The 19,195-nt window shown below is 39.7% G+C and overlaps 1 protein-coding gene and 2 gene segments (V, D, J or C); 2 read left to right on the top strand and 1 right to left on the bottom strand.

Annotated features, from left to right (window-relative positions):
- LOC306864845 (Ig kappa chain V-III region MOPC 63-like) overlaps positions 1 to 19,195 on the bottom strand; it is a 684,433-nt gene that overhangs the window by 615,412 nt on the left and 49,826 nt on the right.
- LOC306864846 (Ig kappa chain V region K29-213-like) overlaps positions 1 to 19,195 on the top strand; it is a 764,502-nt gene that overhangs the window by 697,444 nt on the left and 47,863 nt on the right.
- Positions 5,541 to 12,950, top strand: lrrc4bb (leucine rich repeat containing 4Bb). The gene is made up of 5 exons (XM_079409079.1): positions 5,541 to 5,844; positions 5,947 to 6,023; positions 8,109 to 8,233; positions 8,348 to 8,618; positions 9,286 to 12,950. The coding sequence occupies exons 4-5, from the start codon at positions 8,376 to 8,378 to the stop codon at positions 11,215 to 11,217; spliced, it is 2,175 nt and encodes a 724-aa protein (XP_079265205.1). The 5' UTR covers positions 5,541 to 5,844; positions 5,947 to 6,023; positions 8,109 to 8,233; positions 8,348 to 8,375; the 3' UTR covers positions 11,218 to 12,950.

The raw sequence follows: 19,195 nt of genomic DNA, 5'->3' as shown, positions 1-19,195 counted from the left end.
ACAAAATTATAAACGCAACACTTTTGTTTTTGCCCCACTTTTCATGAGCTGAACTCAAAGATGTAAGAATTTATCTATGTACACAAAAGGCCTATTTCTCTCAAATATTGTTCACAAATATGTCTAAATCTGTGTTAGTGAGCACTTCTCCTTTGCTGAGATAATCCATCCACCTCACAGGTGTGGCATATCAAGATGCTGATTAGACAGCATGATTATTGCACAGGTGTGCCTTAGGCTGGCCACAATAGAAGGCCACTCTAAAATGTGCAGTTTTACTGTATTGGGGGGGTCCGAAAACCAGTCAGTATCTGGTGTGACCACCATTTGCCTCACGCAGTACAACACATCTCCTTCGCATAGAGTTGATCAGGTTGTTGATTGTGGCCTGTGGAATGTTGGTCCACTCCTCTTCAATGGCTGTGCAAAGTTGCTGGATATTGTCAGGAACTGGAACACGCTGTCGTATACGCCGATCCAGAGCATCCCAAACATGCTCAATGGGTGACATGTCCAGTGAGTATGCTGGCCATGCAAGAACTGGGATGTTTTCAGCTTCCAGGAATTGTGTACAGATCCTTGCAACATGGGGCCGTGCATTATCATGCTGCAACATGAGGTGATGGTCGTGGATGAATGGCACAACAATGGGCCTCAGGATCTTGTCAGATATCTCTGTGCATTCAAAATGCAATCAATAAAATGCACCTGTGTTCGTTGTCCATAACATACGCCTGCCCATACCATAACCCCACCGCCACCATGGGCCACTCGATCCACAACGCTGACATCAGCAAGCCACTCACGCACACGACGCCATACATGCTGTCTGCCATCTGCCCTGTACAGTGAAAACCAGGATTCATCCGTGAAGAGAACACCTCTCCAAAGTGCCAGACGCCATCGAATGTGAGCATTTGCCCACGCAAGTTGGTTACGACAACAAACTGCAGTCAGGTCGAGACCCCGATGAGGATGACGAGCATGCAGATGAGCTTCCCTGAGACGGTTTCTGACAGTTTGTGCAGAAATTCTTTGGTTATGAAAACCGATTGTTGCAGCAGCTGTCCTGGTGGCTGGTCTTAGACGATCTTGGAGGTGAAGATGCTGGATGTGGAGATCCTGGGCTGGTGTGGTTACACGTGGTCTGCGGTTGTGAGGCCGGTTGGATGTACTGCCAAATTCTCTGAAACGCCTTTGGAGACGGCTTATGGTAGAGAAATTAACATTCAATTCACAGGCAACAGCTCTGGTGGACATTCCTGCAGTCAGCATGCCAATTGCATGCTCCCTCAAAACTTGCGACATCTGTGGCATTGTGCTGTGTGATAAAACTGCACATTTTAGAGTGACCTTTTATTGTGGCCAGCCTAAGGAACACCTGTGCAGTAATCATGCTGTCTAATCAGCATCTTGATATGCCACACCTGTGAGGTGGACGGATCATCTCGGCAAAGAAGTGCTCACTAACACAGATTTAGACAGATTTGTGAACAATATTTGAGAGAAATAGGCCTTTTGTGTACATAGAAAAAGTCTTAGATCTTTGAGTTCAGCTCATGAAAAATGGGGGCAAAAACAAATGTTGCGTTTATAATTTTGGTCAGTGTAGCTAAAATCATTTCTGACAATTATACTTAACTGTTATGTTAAATTTCTTTAGAACTATTTGAAACCAGAAATAAACTTTACTTTCAACATACTATGATTTAGGATATATTCTAATCTTGCATTTTGGACATGAAAGTGAACTCTGGGATGAAACCCTTAAGAAAATTAACCATGGTTTTATTAATATAGTAAAATGTTTTTGGCGCATTGATTACCATATGTGACCCTGGAGCACAAAAGCAGTCTTAAGTCGCTGGGGTATATTTGTAGCAATAGCCAAAAATACATTGTATGGGTCAAAATTATCCATTTTTCTTTTATGCCAAAAATCATTAGGATATTAAGTAAAGATCATGTTCCATGAAGATATTTAGTAAATTTCCTACCGTAAATATATCAAAACTTAATTTTTGATCAGTAATATGCATTGCTAAGAACTTCATTTAGACCGCTTTAAAGGCGATTTTCTCAATATTTAGATTTTTTTGCACCCTCGGTTTCCAGATTTTCAAATAGTTGTATCTCAGCCAAATATTGTCCGATCCTAAAAAAAACCATACATCAATGGAAACTTTATTTATTCAGATTTCAGATTATGTATAAATCTCAATTTCGAAAAAAATTGACACTTATGACTGGTTTTGTGGTCCAGGGTCACATTTGTATAACCACAGATTTACTACAAATACCATGGTTAAACTATGGTTAGTGTAGCAAGGCCATGGTGTGGTTGCCATGGTTTAACTATAGTAACCATGTTTTTTGGGGGGGGGTTTATTTATAGTAAAACCATGGTTAATTTTCGTAAGGGAACGAACAAACTGGTTTGTATTCAGTTCTGATATACACCTAATTTTTCACAACAATAATTTGTGCAAAAATGGTTTGTGCAGAACAAGTTGTTGAGATTATAATGGTTGATAATATCAGTGTCAAGCTAAGCTAACATGTCCATATGTAGCAGGCCATCGTGTCAGTATTAGTAACAGAAGCACATCGCGTTTCACTGAGGCAGATACAGAGAACTCATTCACAACACACAAACACAGTCCTCCACATAAACGCGCACACATGCACACGAGAACCCACATCAACAGCTTCAGAGAGAAGAAAACGCACACAATAGGCCTCAAGATATTGACATACAAATGCACCAGGAGAAAAACCAAGTGAGGATCACATCCGTGCGGCCGTGACATTGAAAACCGAAAGCCATCGCATGACAGATGCGTTTAAGACGTCAACAAAACTGATGACACAGCTCAAGTTTGGCCTTAAACGAGAGGGAGTAATATAGACGGCGCGGAACGGGGGAGTCGTTTATTGTTTGTTTGTTTATATTTGTGTGTGCGTGCGTCTGTGCGTTTTGTACGGAACGAGTGAGGTGAGGGAAGGCAGAATATCCACTGCACCACTGTGTGACTGGATTCTTAATGGGAGGGAGATGAAGAGAGAGAAAGAAAGAGAGAGAGAGCGAGGTAGATGGCTTATCATTAAGTCATAATACATACTGGAGGACACAAATGTGTGGGACGCAGACAGAGTTCAACACAGAACCGGAGGAGAGATCAAACAGGGCCGCTAATATGAACTAACTACCACAAGCATGTTCAACATGCAGGCCAAACACCATCACGACAGCTATATCTGTTCAAGGCGGCCTGCTTATTCATGTATTCCTTTACTGAGAGAATCAGCATTATTAGCGGTCGTCAACCTTCAGTAGGGACCGCAAAGATACCACCACCACCACCAAAAAAAGCTAACTGTGGTTCATTTAAAAATAAATTGGTGCTTGAAACCGAGCTTGCATAGTAAAACATCAGCGTAAACGTATTTGTGCATGTTTTTAGGCCTGCCTATGTGAATTCAGTTGATGCATTTTGCATTCCTGGTAATGTTTGAAAATGAACTTTAATAACTTGAAAATATATAATGCCCTCTAAAGATATAGTTCACCCAAAATATATATACTCACCCTCAGGCCATCCAAGATGTAGATGAGTTTGTTTCTTCATCGGATTTGGAGGAATGTAGCATTCCATGACTTGCTCACCAATGGATCCTCTGCAGTGAATGGGTGCCGTCAGAATGAGAGTCCAAACAGCTGATAAAAACATCACAATCATCCACAAGTAATCCACACCACTCGAGTCTATCAGTTAACATCTTGAGAAGACAAAAGCTGCGTGTTTGTAAGATCCATCAGTATGGTGTTTTAACTTTAAACCATCTCTTCTGGCTAAAATATGGGTCTGTAATCCATAATAACACTTCAACTATTAAGTCCACCCTCTGTCGTCATCTCATGTCAAAATCCACAATGTATTTGCTTCGAACTGATTTGGCTTGTAAACTGTGCTTGATCTGTGCAGATTTCTCTCCTGATTCAGATGAGATGCCTTTTTCACTGGAGAAAGAAGGATTATGGATAGATGACTTGTATTTTAGCCAGAAGCAATGGTTTAAATTTAAAACATTGTAATGATGGGTTTGTTTCTTACAAACAATTAATAGAATAGAGTGGTGTGGATTACTTGTGATGTTTTTATCAGCTGTTTGGACTCTCATTCTGACGGCACCCATTCACTGCAGAGCATCCATTGGTGAGCAAGTGAAGGAATGCTACGTTTCTCCAAATCTGATGAAGAAACAAACTCATCTACATCTTGGATGGCCTGACTATTCATGTAGCATGTTTAGAAATATATAAGATATGTATTCAGGATTTTTAATATATGTTTTCAAAGAAAATGACCTGTTTTTATGTCTGTCCACAGTCAGGACCTTCACGGACCGCTGATTGAAAACCCTGGAGCTGAACTTTGAACAAACAGCTTAAATGACTTACTGCATCATTGTAGTCATCCCTGGCAAACATTTAGTGTGAGTTGTCTATTACAAACACATAGATATCGACATCTAATGATGACAATTAACAAATATAAATGTTGTATATATATGTAGCTCAAGTTACAAAAGTAGCAGTTTTAGCATCATTTAGATAAGTGCTTTTCAAAGGGTGGATGAAATGAATTTGTATTTCATGTCAAAATGCTGTTACTTACTAAAGACATGTTGTGAAGTAAATATTCATCCCATGAAAGCGATATCTATTTTGCTCTGTCTGAATCACAGAATTAATTTGGTCTACAAAATTAAATGGCCGGGTCACACTTGGCACGCTATTAATAATTTGTGCGTCTATTCTAACAAACAGTACAGCATGCTGCTAGCAACATCAAGGTTATGGGTTCGATTCCCAGGGAATGCTTGAAAAACAATGTACGCCTTGAAATGCAATGTAAGTCACCTTAGATGGAAGCATCTTCCAAGTGCATAAATGTCATGTAAAATACTGTATAATAGGGTACAATGCTAACTATGAATCATAAAATTGAAATAAATACCTATATAGTCGTTCATACATTCAAACACTGTTTTTGATGCAGATATGAGCTGTTGAACTGTTTTAGGAGTCGGCAATTTCATATGAATTTGTATGATTTTTATGACAGCATAAAGGTCCACTCCTAAACTTAAACTATAAGATACATGAAATTGTAACCCAGATGACATTAAATACAGTTGTGCAGTTTAAGGTAACACTAACACATTTCAATATTTGATTATAAGAAAAGGTAATGATGTAATGTCCAGGGTGAACTCTGAACCACTGCTTTAGACAAACAGCAATCTATATGTTAAGCTTTAGTAGTGTATAATTAGGATCTCAAAGCCACCATAAATGATCTGACAGTCGTCCTGCAGATGAAAGCGAGGATGAATGCACGGATTGATGTGTGAATGCATGAATGTATGGAAACAGGCTTCAGCAGGTGTGTTTTGTGCATGTCTCAGTGGCCCGTTCTTCAGCTGGTCGCTGTATTCAGGGCCGTCGCTACGGAGTTTACGTAAGATGTTGCGCTGGGTGCAGCATCCGTCCCTCTGTACGGCCACGACGCGCACGATCTGCCTGCATACACTTAGAAAAATGCGCCAGTAGGTTTGTACGCTTCGTACCCCGGATAATCAAATTACATTCGATTCTCACACTTTACGGCGAGCGATTGCATCGTTTTTGTTCCAGCGGTGGTATGATCTGTTAACTATATATTCACCGTTATTCACCGTGTCGGCGCGCACTGACTCGCACCGGATCTGAGAGAGACACCGTATCAACGGGGGGAGAAAAAAAAATCATTAGAAGATCCGTCGAGGAGAAAGGAAAAGGTACGATATGCATTTGATCAGACGCACGATATCAAATGCTGTGAATTGGATTTGATCATAGTTCATGTTGAATGCTTGACGCGCATTGATTTGATTTAATAGGTTTCCACATGGTTATGATGTGTATGATTCATTAGAAGAGGATCCGGGTGATGCGATGGACGTATGAGAGGAGAACGGTAAGATCTTTCATCCAGTGTTCTTTTTATTTATTTATTTATTTCGATATTTATTTATGGAAAGGAATCAGGCCGTTTGGAATTAGGGTGATTTGGCGGTCGGCGATGTAAATGACGGCTCGGCTTGATTTGCATTTTTCTTTCTCATTATCCGTGAATTACACAGACATTGTGCCATTTTGTTGCGCGTCTTCGAGGGAGCGAGCGAGCGCGCCTGTGTGTGTGTGTGTGTGTGTGCGTGTGTCAGGGCCTCACTTGTGTATTTCACACGCGTACGACGTTCTCCGTTAAGACGCCGCAGTCACTAACGCATTCAGAAGCACCGATTTTCTCTCATATAAGAGCAAGAGACCCACTGCGGTCGCTGACTGTCATGATGGAGATCGCCGCGTCCAACGTCTTATGAAGGTTAATTAACAATCAATATAACGGCTTATGAAATAGATGTTTCATTTGTGCATTTTTTTTTGGCCTGTGGCTGATTTTAACGAAGCCGTAGTGCAAACAGAGCGCCGCCACCCAACCGGATTCCGACACCCAGCATCTGCAAATCAATTTAGCGTTGTCATGGTTACAGTGAAGCTGCACCACCGCACCTGTGACACACACACACACACAAGCGAGATGCGCCTGCGTGTGATGGACAAAGATGGACCATATTACTAGACCATCTTATTTAGAATTCTGTATGATTTTCTTTGTGTTGCTTTAAAATAGTTTTTTTTTCCTGATGTAAGACAACGAGCGCGTTTACACGCACAATCCTACTCTGGTTTGTTTTGTGTTCTGTTATCAGCTAAAGGTCATATACTTGTTTTGTTTTTCTCATTACCTCGACATGCATGTAAATACCATCACCGGTGTTCTGAAAGCTTTTCAGTGTGCGCATGTGTTCTGCGCATGCCTGATTAAGCCTGGATGTAAAAATGGATGCATTTAAAAAAGTTTTTTTCATGTAAAAAATACCCTTTACTTGTGTTCCCAAAATTTTACTCTGTTTGCATTATAACATTAAAACTGATAAAACGGAATTATTTCAAATATCATGTAAACATGGTTTTCTTGCTTTGCCAGGTTTGTAGGATGAGTTTAGTTTATTATTATTATTATTATTATTATTGTAATCAGTGTATTGAGGTAGATATAAACATGTTTGATGATTTTTGGTTTAGAAAAATGACCAGTCTCACCCTATAATAAGGGTCTAATTGCCTACTTTACATCTAGATCTAGACCTTCACTCTATTTTGTAGAATAATATAATAATAAAAAAAAAGTAGAATTCAGGAAAAAAAAATCTGCATCATTTATTTAAATATAAGCAGTATTTACTGACATTCTTGCATATTTATCATCTGTTAGAATATGCTAAAACACCATTCTGCCTAAATGTTTAGTTGTAAGGCTGTTTATACAAACAAATTCTGCTGCTATTGCATTACTGTCATCCAACATTCGTCATGGATCATTTGATATCAGCATTATTCTGTATTTATTCATAGTAAACATCGCTGTTCAGACATGAGTTGTTTACCTCTTCAGTTGTAGAGCTCATATGCACAGTGCTTGCATGCACACATTTCTTTGTAATGAATGTTTCCAAGTAACAATGTGAATACTGTATTATTGAATATGAGCATTTTTCTCTCTAATAATCAATTTTTATTTTTACAGAACCACAAATCTATGCACATTTAATAAAGAAAACTTATTTGCAAATATGACAACCTGTAGACTTCAACCAGTCTGAACCACTGGTTAAATAAACATTAAAACGCAAGACAAGACCAATCCAAATCTGGAAGGTTTTTCTTGCATGGATTAGAAAAAAAATGAAAGCATTTTGTGTTACAATTATGAGGTTTAAAAGTACTAAAATATACCGAAAAAAAATGAACTGAAATTAAATTCTACTCCAGTTGGGCTAGAGGTCACAACATTTAATTGCATAGGTGAGAGTTTTTAGTTTGCTGATGTACTGACATCCTTAGCTATATGAAATTGGATAAGTTGTACATATATGCAGTTTTTGACCTCTCTCGTCCTCTTTCTCTCTCATTCGCCCTCCCGTGTATTTTCTTCCAGTAAGCAAGGCCAGTGCTGACTGTGATGATTCTGAGCAGAAGACTCCCGTAGCAGCATCCAGTGCTGTTGACAACTGCGTGGATTACACTTTGATGCCACAAGATACCTGATTCCACAAGTTAATCGTAAAAAAAGTTAATTCTCTCTCTTGTTTTGTGGATGTCATTATTGAAATTACACTTCCATTTAAGAAGTTCTGAGGGTTTTTGGCACTCACTGTTTGCCTTTTTTTGTTTTAGGAAAGGGGCAGGACATGACTCAGTTGCCATGCAGGCTGCTATTGTAATAGGCTTTTTCAGCCCCTCCCCCCTCATCTGGTTGGTCCAACTCTTGTTGTGGCCACACCTCCTTGGACCTAGATTGGCTGAAGCCAGTCCCGCCTGCCCTGCTCCCTGTAGCTGTTCCAATCAAGCCAGTCGAGTGATCTGTACCAGAAAAGGCTTAAATGAAGTTCCACAGAGTATCTCGTCCAATACTCGATACCTCAACCTCCAGGAGAACACCATACAGGTAACCTCCTTGATACCCTAAATAGGTCTATAGGACATTTTCTCCTAGAACTGGACATAACCGGATCCTTCTATTCAAAAACTACAACTGAAATTAGGTATATCTGAAAACAACCATGCAACCAGCATTTAATTGTTAGAAAAAGGAAAAATGGTCAGATTAAAATTGAAAGAGTATCAAATAAGGACAAGTTTACTACAGGTGTCTCACTAAAAAGTTGCTCCAAAAGTTAACCATTTCATTGGTGTGCTGCTCCTAAAACTCCCAAGAAATCAACCAGTGGAGATTATGCAAGTGCCCAAGATATTCAATGAACTGCTACATTGCTATTTCTATTCCAAATGTAATGCAAATTTTCATTACTTGTAATGACTTCAGAGCCCTAGTCCTCCAATCCTGGTCAACGAGCACTGTTAGCATTATAAACCAATCATCTTTAATCACAGAGTGACAGATGGTCACGTATATGCACATACTGAAATATCAAAAAAATAACAAAAATGTGACTTTTGTGTGTATGCATACTAACACAAAAGCATACGGTGATCTTAATCGCTCAAACTGCTGCAGAACAGGCTAAACTGTGAGAGTAGAGATGCAGCAACCCAGTTTCTTAGTAAGTCGGCTCTTATAACTTACTATATTCTTTTCCTCTCTTCTTCTGCAGGTAATCAGGTCAGACACCTTCAAGCACCTAAATCATCTGGAAATCTTACAGTTGTCCAAGAACCAGATTCGTCAGATAGAAGTGGGAGCTTTCAATGGCCTTCCCAATCTTATTACCCTGGAGCTTTTTGACAACAGACTACCACTGGTACCATCACAGGCGTTTGAGTACCTGAGCAAGCTGCGTGAACTCTGGTTAAGGAACAACCCCATAGAGACACTCCCAGCGTACGCCTTCCACCGTGTGCCGTCACTGCGACGGTTAGACCTCGGCGAGCTGCGCAAACTCAGTTTCATCTCGGAGGCTGCGTTCGAAGGGTTGCTGAACCTACGTTTCCTGAATCTAGGCATGTGTGGGCTTAGGGATGTACCCAACTTGACGCCTCTAGTGCGACTAGAGGAACTGGAGTTGTCGGGAAACCAGCTGGGAGTGGTGCGTCCCGGATCTTTCCAAGGCCTGGTGTCTCTACACAAACTGTGGCTCATGCACTCTCGGATCTCCGTCATTGAGAGGAATGCCTTCGATGACCTAAAGAACCTGGAGGAGCTCAATCTGTCCCATAACACTCTGCATTCGCTGCCCCACGATCTCTTCACTCCACTGCAGCAGTTAGAGCGTGTCCATCTGAACCACAACCCTTGGGTTTGCAACTGTGACGTTCTTTGGTTGAGCTGGTGGCTTAAAGAAACCGTGCCTGATAACTCCACTTGTTGTGCACGTTGCCATGCCCCACCGGGTACTAAGGGCAGGTACATTGGTGACCTCGACCAGCGAGACTTCACCTGCTACGCACCAGTGATCGTGGAGCCACCCACCGACCTGAACGTGACGGAGGGAATGGCAGCGGAGCTGAAATGCCGCACTGGGACATCCATGACTTCCGTTAACTGGTTGACTCCCAATGGAACCTTGATGACCCATGGAGCATACAAGATCCGGATCTCAGTCCTACATGATGGAACCCTGAATTTCACCAACGTGACCATGCAAGACACTGGACCCTACACCTGTATGGTCACCAACTCTGCTGGCAACACCACAGCGACTGCTGTGTTGAACGTCTCCGCATCCGACCCAGGAAATGGCTACAGCTACTTCACAACTGTTACCGTTGAAACTGTAGAGACCGGGCAAGATGGCCACGATTCAGCACGACAGTTCGTCAACGAGACGTTTATTAGTTTTCCAGGCCCGACGGCTGCATCTGCATCGGCAGGTCCCACTGGCTCGATGCTGTCCTCCTTGTCGCCTCGAGCCACGCGTGCACCCGATCGCCCATTCACGGTCTCCATCACGGACGTCGCCAACCTGTCAGGTCTTGAGGATGTAATGAAGACGACCAAGATCATCATCGGCTGCTTTGTGGCCATCACCTTCATGGCGGCCGTGATGCTGGTCGTCTTCTACAAGCTTCGCAAGCAGCACCAACTGCACAAACACCACGGCCCGGCTCGTGCCATCGAGATCATCAATGTCGAGGATGAGATCGGATCTGCCGGTGGAGCTAGCGGCATCACGGGAGGGAGCACCGTCCACACGAGAGCAGGATCTGGTGGAGGAAGCGGACAGAGTCCGAGGAATCACGACCCTGAGATCATGACCCTACCGAGCGTTGGGCAAGCGGACCACCTGAACCACTACTACAAAGCGCACCACTTTAACAACAATGTGCTGGGCTTGAACATGGCCTCTGGAATGCTCAACAACAAACCCAACTCTTCCTCCCAAAACCAGGCTTCGACCATGAAAATGGGTACTTCCTGTGACCCCTCCAACCCTGGCTCGACCTCACCTCCCCTGCCAATTCCCATCCCAATGGCGATGACCTTCCATGGAACTCTGAAAGGCCTTAGTCACGTTCCCAACATGCAGACTGAGCCACTGTTGCTATCGAATGGTTCCAAGGAGAGTGTTCAGGAGACCCAGATCTGATTACCCTCGCATACACATGCACACGCAGGAAGGGAAGTAGACTGGTTTTGACTCCAGTGTGACTGTCGAGTTTCTGCGGTCTTTGACTTTTGGAACTCCGTCCCTTTCTGACAGATTCTATGGAATATTCCGTTCGATAAACAGAGAGACAGGCTTTTACTGATGAAGTGGACATGGCGCTGTTGAGTACATACGTGCCAAAGCAAGCGTCTTTTTTGCAGTTCTTATGAGTTGTGTCTGCGTATAAAAAAAATATAGTCTATATTAAAGTAGTGTAATTACTTAAGTGTTGGTTTGCCACAGTCCAGCGACACCGAGTACACACACCGATGTACAGCAGCTAACAGATCTGTATAAAAGCATACATACATTTACACTTCCCGGAGGTTGACATCATTATTCATCATACTCACCTCGGTAGGTAGTGTACTTGTGTGTGTGTGTGTGTGTGTGTGTGTGTGTGTGTGTGTGTGTGTGTAAGGGACAGTATTAACTGAGGCTAATTCAAAAATAAAGACTTAAACTGCTGTGATCCAGAACACATGCTCATGTTCACTCTGCGTCATGATGACATTCTGAATCTAGCACAAGTGAGGATCAGTTCATAAGCTCAGAAATCTGAACTCTAAAAGACACCAGTTGCAGGGTGACATACACTTTCATCATACCTAGAGGAGAGGGCAGAGAGAAGAAGCCTTTCCATGTGAACAATAAGAGTACTTGGCTGCTGTCCTCAGCAAAGGTACCACAGTACCTGGCGGCGTAGAGCAAACTCTCTGTGCATATCTGCGTTCGAAGAGATCTTAAGTGTCATATGTTTGTCTTTTCACCTGAATTGAAGAGTAACAGCAGTGTGTAAGGGCTATTTCACTGGCATTCGATGTGTGCAGAACGTGTCTGGACTTAAAGTCAACATGAAACGAAACATTTAACTTCTGTAGTTTGAAACAGGATATTCAATGGACGCAGGGTTGGACTTGACTATTCATCAAGAATTGATTGGATTGTGAAAAGCGGGTGTACCAGAACGGAGTCAAGAGGGATTTGTGACAGTAGCCGAACCGGAAAGTCATTTCAGAGGCGGAGCAGGTTACATTTTGATAAAAGATTCTAAAGATATTTTTTTTTTACTTGGCATAACGTGCACAGATGACTTGTGCACAGTAAGGAATGTGTGTAACGTAAACGGCGTCCATTTTAAGTTCATGTTGACTTTAAAATAAGCTGTATTAAAGCTTTGAAATATACTGGGATACGCAGCACAGGGGATTTCGTCAACATGAAAAATTTTAGATTTTTAACAGAGAGAGAATGAAAGACATTGTGAAAATGTCCAGATTTTTCTGATGAAAGATTTTGCAATATGTAATCTAATGTAAAGATTTTCAAGTATACTGTTTATAGACCAGATCGCTGGGTTTGGGAATCAGGGTTCAGAGAATGGGAATAATACCGCTCTTGAGCCGCTTCAAATTTAATGTTAGCCATCCATTTGGGGGAAAACTTGTATGCCTCACTATTAGAGAGTATTTTCTTTGAAGAGATTTGCGGACTGACAGGTCCTTCGTGGGAGCCATACGACAACTGCTGACTACATAAAGCGTTATATTCATCCTTGAATGGCTTTGAAGTTGTATAATAACAAATGTGCAATGTGCCATTAATTGGAGTAGAGTACACATGAGTGTATTATTGTAATTGCTGCATTAAACTTTATTCGGTTTTTAATTTCCAATTCATCATCTTTTATCAGATTGCTGGTGTTGGTGTTTTTCAAATGCTGGGAACTTTCTTAAATCAAATCGAGCAATTGTTTTCTGCATTCATTTATCACATTTGATTGAGGACACAAGTGCTATACATAGTTTTCCATTATATCCCACCAGTCCTTCAAATGTCTCCCTGCTAGTCTTCATAATGGAATTATAGGACGAACTATATACTTTTTTCCTACTGCTTTCATTGCTTTCCATATTTCTCCCTACAGTATGAAAGCTGATTTTGTTTGAATATCCAGTGGAGTTGCTTAGCAACAACATCATTGCCAGGAAATGCTCTTAAAAGCTTATTGTAGCACCTGACCCTCATCTGCTGTTGCGGAACATAGGTAGATCAAAATTACGTCAGTGTCACATAAGTAAAAGGTTAGTTAATGTGAGGAACGCATCCTCCCTTCCTCGCTTTGTGTCCTCGACACCAGAAAAAACTGAAATGCGCACATCTTGAGGTGTATGCAATTGTATTAATCTTGGGTCCAATATTTGAACATTTTAGTTTATTTAACGCTAACAAATTGAACGATTTTGGCAAAACACATCCATATAATTTCAAATGCAGTGCTAAAGCGTCATGAACAACTGGTTTCTACAAACAAGCCTCGATTTGCTACATGAGGAAGATTCTCATTCTAGAGTATTTTATTGGACATGAAACATGAAAGTTTTTAAATGCATATGTATCTGATCATTTTGGACTTTTTTTTTTATTTTATTTTATTTTTTTATAAGTACCCAGCATATAGCAAACATACATCGACTAAAATCCACAAATGGAGACTTTGCTTGAGTCGGACTTGCATTTGAGCCTTTCCATACCTCTTTTTTATTATATAAGCAAACTTGTGAAACGTTAACTGGCCAAATGCTTTCCTGCCCAAGATCATGAGGCAGTGAATCAGTACGTCAGCGTTCAGATGCGTGTCGTCCCGTAGCAGGTTGTTCTTCTCATCTATGCATCCTCTCTGTGGCCAGCAAAATCACATAACCCTTACGGCTACTGAGAGACAGTTCATCTAAACCTTTCCCCATTTTCGAAAGCTGCTCTTAGCTGATTTCACTGGCTGTGAGATGAAGACACTGGGGCTGAAACCCGTGTTGAAGCTGTTTCTGAATCAGCACAGAAATATTGTATTATGACTATTAAATGAAGTGGTATCATCACTGTAGACTCTTAATGTGGTGGGTCTCTCTCTCTCTCCATCACCTCACACTGACCATGTGTTCATTGCCATGTATATAATCTAAAGATGTAAATATTCTCTATTTTTTGACTTACCATTAGCAGAAGAACATGTGTTCTTCAGGATTTGAAACAGAACGAAGCTTTTTGGAAACTCTCTGCATTTCTCTTTCCCTCTATTTATGTGTGAATCTCATGAAAACGGGCCATATTTCACCACAGCATCAAAAGAATTGTATTGTACATATAGAAAAATAAACCTAGTTTTTGGATTATTAAGATTTATTTCTTTGTGACATTTCATGATAATCAAGCTAATTTTACTGCTAGTGCTGTTTGGATATTTTACGTTTGATTTTTTTTAATTTCCCATATTGTATTGTAGATTGTCGTTACTGTGTATAACACATTAAAAAATAATATAAGTTTTTTATATATAAATTAGCATAAATGGCAATTTTGAGTGATTTTCTTTTGTAGTTTTTCTGATGAAATGTCACATTGCAAAAAACACTCATAATAGGCTAAATAATACAATTTTGTGGTGAAATTTCACCAGTTTTTGCCTTTTTTTTGAGATTCACGCGTATATTTCTCTGTATCTCTATCTTTAGGACAACACACTCCTCAAAAAACTAAAAAATGAAGTTCATTTTTTGCATTAAAAAAAATTAAAAAACATACAGTACCGCTGATATCGGCTCTGTTCCATTTAGATCTGTTCTTCATCTGTTTACCTATTTATTTGTACTGAGTATTTTTAGTTAATTTGCTTTCTTTACTGTGTTGATACTGTGTGGTTCGGTTGTGGAGAGCTAGTTGATTGGCCAGCAGTTCCGGGTCAAAGGTTGTGGCAAATGCTTAACTGTGCGTGTGAGCCTCTGCACTATGCCATTCGCTACACAGATGCTCTTTACCAATAAAACATGGACATTTTTGGCTTTAGAACTCTGACTGCATCTTTATGTATGACTTTTATTAAAGGTGTTGTAAACAAGATATTTTTGAAGTGTTAAAGATTCTGTAAACATCAAAAAAGGGATGTGGCCTGTGCCTTTTTTTCATAGCCAATCAGAAACACTGGCTGCATGTGACTTGTGTCTGTTGAGGGTGGGGTTTCGGAGAGGGGGTGTGGTCTAATTTAGCAATGGACTGGTGAAAGTTTAGAAAATAGTATATAGATTGATATTCAGTCTTTCTGCAGAAGGATTAAATCAGTGGTTCTCAAATGTTTTTTTTTTTTAAAGCCAGATTATATGTTGGACATTGAGCTCAATTATTTATCATACAAGTAAAAATAAGTCCTTAAAATAAACATTGATATTTTTTGCATATAAAAAAACCTGGCTGAATAAGAAAATACTTTGCTATCCTAACTGTGCATGTTAGTTGCATTTTATTATTTGCAGTCAACAAATGTTATTGTGACCTTGCATCCCAGCAGTTGGCAACCACATCAAGATGTTTTGATTTTCAGTCACTAACATGTACAGTAATGTACATTCAGTCGGTCATTACAGCAATAGACACCTGACACCTAATTTGGTCTTGTTTGTGATAATGACCGGATGATTGCACATCATCCCACTTATTGCACAGCTTCTAATGAAGTAAATAAATCTATATGCAAACTACTGATTCAAGTGTAAACGATTTCACGTGAGAAGAGAACGTTATGAAGCACGGTGAAATATACAGTTTAAGAATATTCGGTGGCAGAATGCAGTGACTGACCAATCAGAAGACAAGTATTCTGGAAAATGTCGTACATTACAGGTCAAAAGTTTGGAATAGTTATGATTTCTTTAATGTTTCTAAAAGAAGTCTCTTACGCTCGCAAAGGCTGCATTTATTTAATCAAAAACACAAGAAAAATTGTGAATATATTGTAAATTGTCATTTATTTCTGTGATCAAAGCTGTATTTTCAGCATCATTACTGATCTTCAGAAATCATTCTAATATACTGATTTTCTGCTCAAGAAACATTTCTGATTAGTATCAATGTAGAAAACAGTTGTGCTGCTCAATATTTTTGTGGAAACTGTGATACATTTTATTTTTCTGAATTATTTGATCAATATAAAGTTCAAAAGAACCACATTTATTTGAAATTAAATCTTTTGTAACATTATAAATGTCATGTTTGATCAATTTAATGCATCCTTATTGTTTGGTATTTTATTGTTATTCATTTTATTAAACCTTACCCACCCCAAACCTTTAATTTTCCACAAAAATATTGGTCAGCACAGCTGTTAATAATCAACACTGATAATAATCAGAAATCTTTCTAGATAATCAGCATATTAGAATGATTTTTGAAGGATCGTGTGACACTGAAGATTCAGTGATTCAGAATGATGCTGAAAATTCAGCAATGAATTACATTTTAGCATATATTCAGATTTTGAATTGCAATAACATCACAGCTTTTACCATATTTCTAATCAAACAAATGCAGCTGTGGTGAGCAGAAGAGGCTTTTCAGAATCACTAAAAATGCAAACTTTTAACCGGTAGCGTGTAGCTACTGAATATTCCTGAAAGCTGTATGTAGGAAATCTTGGTTTGGCTGCGGCTTCACCTAAATGCCACACACTTCCTGCATACACTCCCTGTTCTGGTTGCAGAGTTTCCATAGCAACTGTGAAATGTGGGAAACCCTCTGTCCTTCAGAGAGGAGTGAGTGAGTGAGGGGGAGCTGCTAATCAAGTGATGGAGCATCAGCATATAACGCTTTGGCTCTTGGAAATCATCTGCATCGATGCCGCTCGCCGACCGACTGTATGCCTTACTGTATTTTTCCACTGTCTCGTGTCCCGCTCACACCACTGACTGACAAACAGACGCGTTCGGCTGCATCTCTGTGATGCTCTATACCATCTGTAGTGACTGTGTAGTGTTTCTAGAGCTCTGTAGGATCAGGTCACAGTCTTTAAGTTGGCTTGTTATATTTGATATATATTGGATAGTTATCGGCAGTTGTTGTTAATCAGATTCGAGCATCTGTGAGCATTGAACGTCTGCATCAGTAGCCAGGCCTCTGTTTCCATGACAACCAGGGACTGAAAATAGCCAGCTCTCTCTCTCTCTCTCTCTTTCTAACATGCATGTATTTATTGTCTCTGAAGACATGCCAGTTTTTTTTTTTCTTCCTTTCCCCTGCTGTCTGACTCTCCCCTCATTGCTTTCCCCTCCTCTTTGCTTTCCAGAGCTCACCTCTCTGCTCCTCTTCTCTCCTCCGCTCGTCTCCCCTCCATCTCGGCTGATATATAGTGGCTCAGTTGCCATGGAAACCTGCAGAAACTATGGTGATGGTCTTACAGCATTGCCTCAGCAGCACCAAGTGGCTGAGCACAACTGCATGCAATGATTTATGCAAATGAATACAGTAAATTGGCCAAGTCAAACTGAAATTGTTTTTATTATGATTATTTATTTATTTATTTATTTTGCTGTCAATATTTGGCTATTGTAATTATATATACAAAGAACTTGGACATTCAACAATAGTGTCCAAAACACAAATGTACATCTAACACACCTATCTATCTATCTATCTATCTATCTATCTATCTATCTATCTATCTATCTATCTATCTATCTATCTATCTGTCTGTCTGTCTGTCTGTCTGTCTGTCTGTCTGTCTGTCTGTCTGTCTGTCTGTCTATATGCATGTATGTATATATCGGATGGATGGATGGGTGGATGTGTATGTATATGTGTGCTATGTAAAAATACCCTAAAACAGATTAAATATAATAAATTTTTTTTTTTTTTTACATTTTTAGGGTTAAATGTCCTTAAATGTCACAAAAGTAATGAATTACTATAATAGACTAAATAAATATAATACAATACATATTTAAATATTTCTATTGATAAATCTCCTTAAATGTCATGAAAGCAATGTAAAAAAAAAATACCCTACACATAATAAATATTTTAATTAGTGCTGTCAATCGATTAAAAAATTTACTAATTAATCACACATTTTTCTAAAATTAATCGTGATTAATCACACTTAACCCCACCTAACATTCAAGTTTTTAAATAAACAATCTTCAAATGTACAATGTACAAACAACATAAAGACAGTATATTTTTAATATTTCTTTAATGGTATCTTTTTCATGATTGAAGGCCAGCATCACTGATATCAATACTACTGATGTCTCTATAAAAAAAAATGTTTTGCCCCCTGAATATTTAACCATTGACTGAAGCCATTCAGCATTACAGTATAATTGAGAGCTATCAATTTGAACATTTATTAGACTTAACGTCTAATTTAAGTGAACTTAAAACAATCTTCACATGAACCCATTATAATAAATGACATATTTAGCTAGCTGTGCCCTTCAGCAGAAATATACAGAAAATTAATACTTACCAAACACTAAATTCTAAATTAAATATAGATGAACCCCTTAAAACTATAAAAGTTATTGATTTCCTCTTTTTTTCTTTTGTTCTTGGATTAATAGACATCACAGCAGCTGGTTATTAATTTATTTGCCTGCTATTGCTTTAAAAGCTGCTGCTGCTGAAGGTGATGGGGATCTGACATGCATCTTATTTTCTCACAAATCTCTTTACATTTTCTGACTCACTTCAGGTCTGAAAGTCTCAACTAATGAGCGGATGAGTTGAATTGGGTATTTTAGATGAGGGAGACAGTGCTAGGGTGCCTCAGGACAGTTTTTAGAACCATTTCAGAGACATGTACTTAAATGTTACGCATATAGGCGATTGCATGCATGCACACAGTTTAAGGCAGCTTTAATCGCCTTTTTGGTAATGTCATGCCTTAACTGGCGGCATAACTACGACATTGCATGCACGTAGTTTCTTTCGCTGTATGATATGAAATGATATAGGCTACAGCGCGCACCGGCACCTATGTGCGTGTATTTGAAGAGTGCGCGCTACGAGCACAGTATCTTTTACGCGCTTGTTTGACTCGCGTCTGGCGTGGAGGCGACGTATAGAGCACGTGTCTGAAACTTCTCCCGTT

This window comes from Barbus barbus (genome assembly GCF_936440315.1).
Source record: "Barbus barbus genome assembly, chromosome: 46".
Taxonomy (NCBI): Eukaryota; Metazoa; Chordata; class Actinopteri; order Cypriniformes; family Cyprinidae; genus Barbus; species Barbus barbus.
This window is presented reverse-complemented; position numbering and strand designations above follow the sequence as displayed.

What these genes read in the sequence shown, in the direction of transcription:
- lrrc4bb (XM_079409079.1), top strand. Translation starts at nt 8,376, where the DNA reads ATGCAGGCTGCTATTGTAATAGGCTTTTTCAGCCCCTCCCCCCTCATC. An exon ending in TCCAGGAGAACACCATACAG is followed by an intron (nt 8,619 to 9,285) that starts GTAACCTCCTTG and finishes CTTCTTCTGCAG; the next exon opens with GTAATCAGGTCAGACACCTT.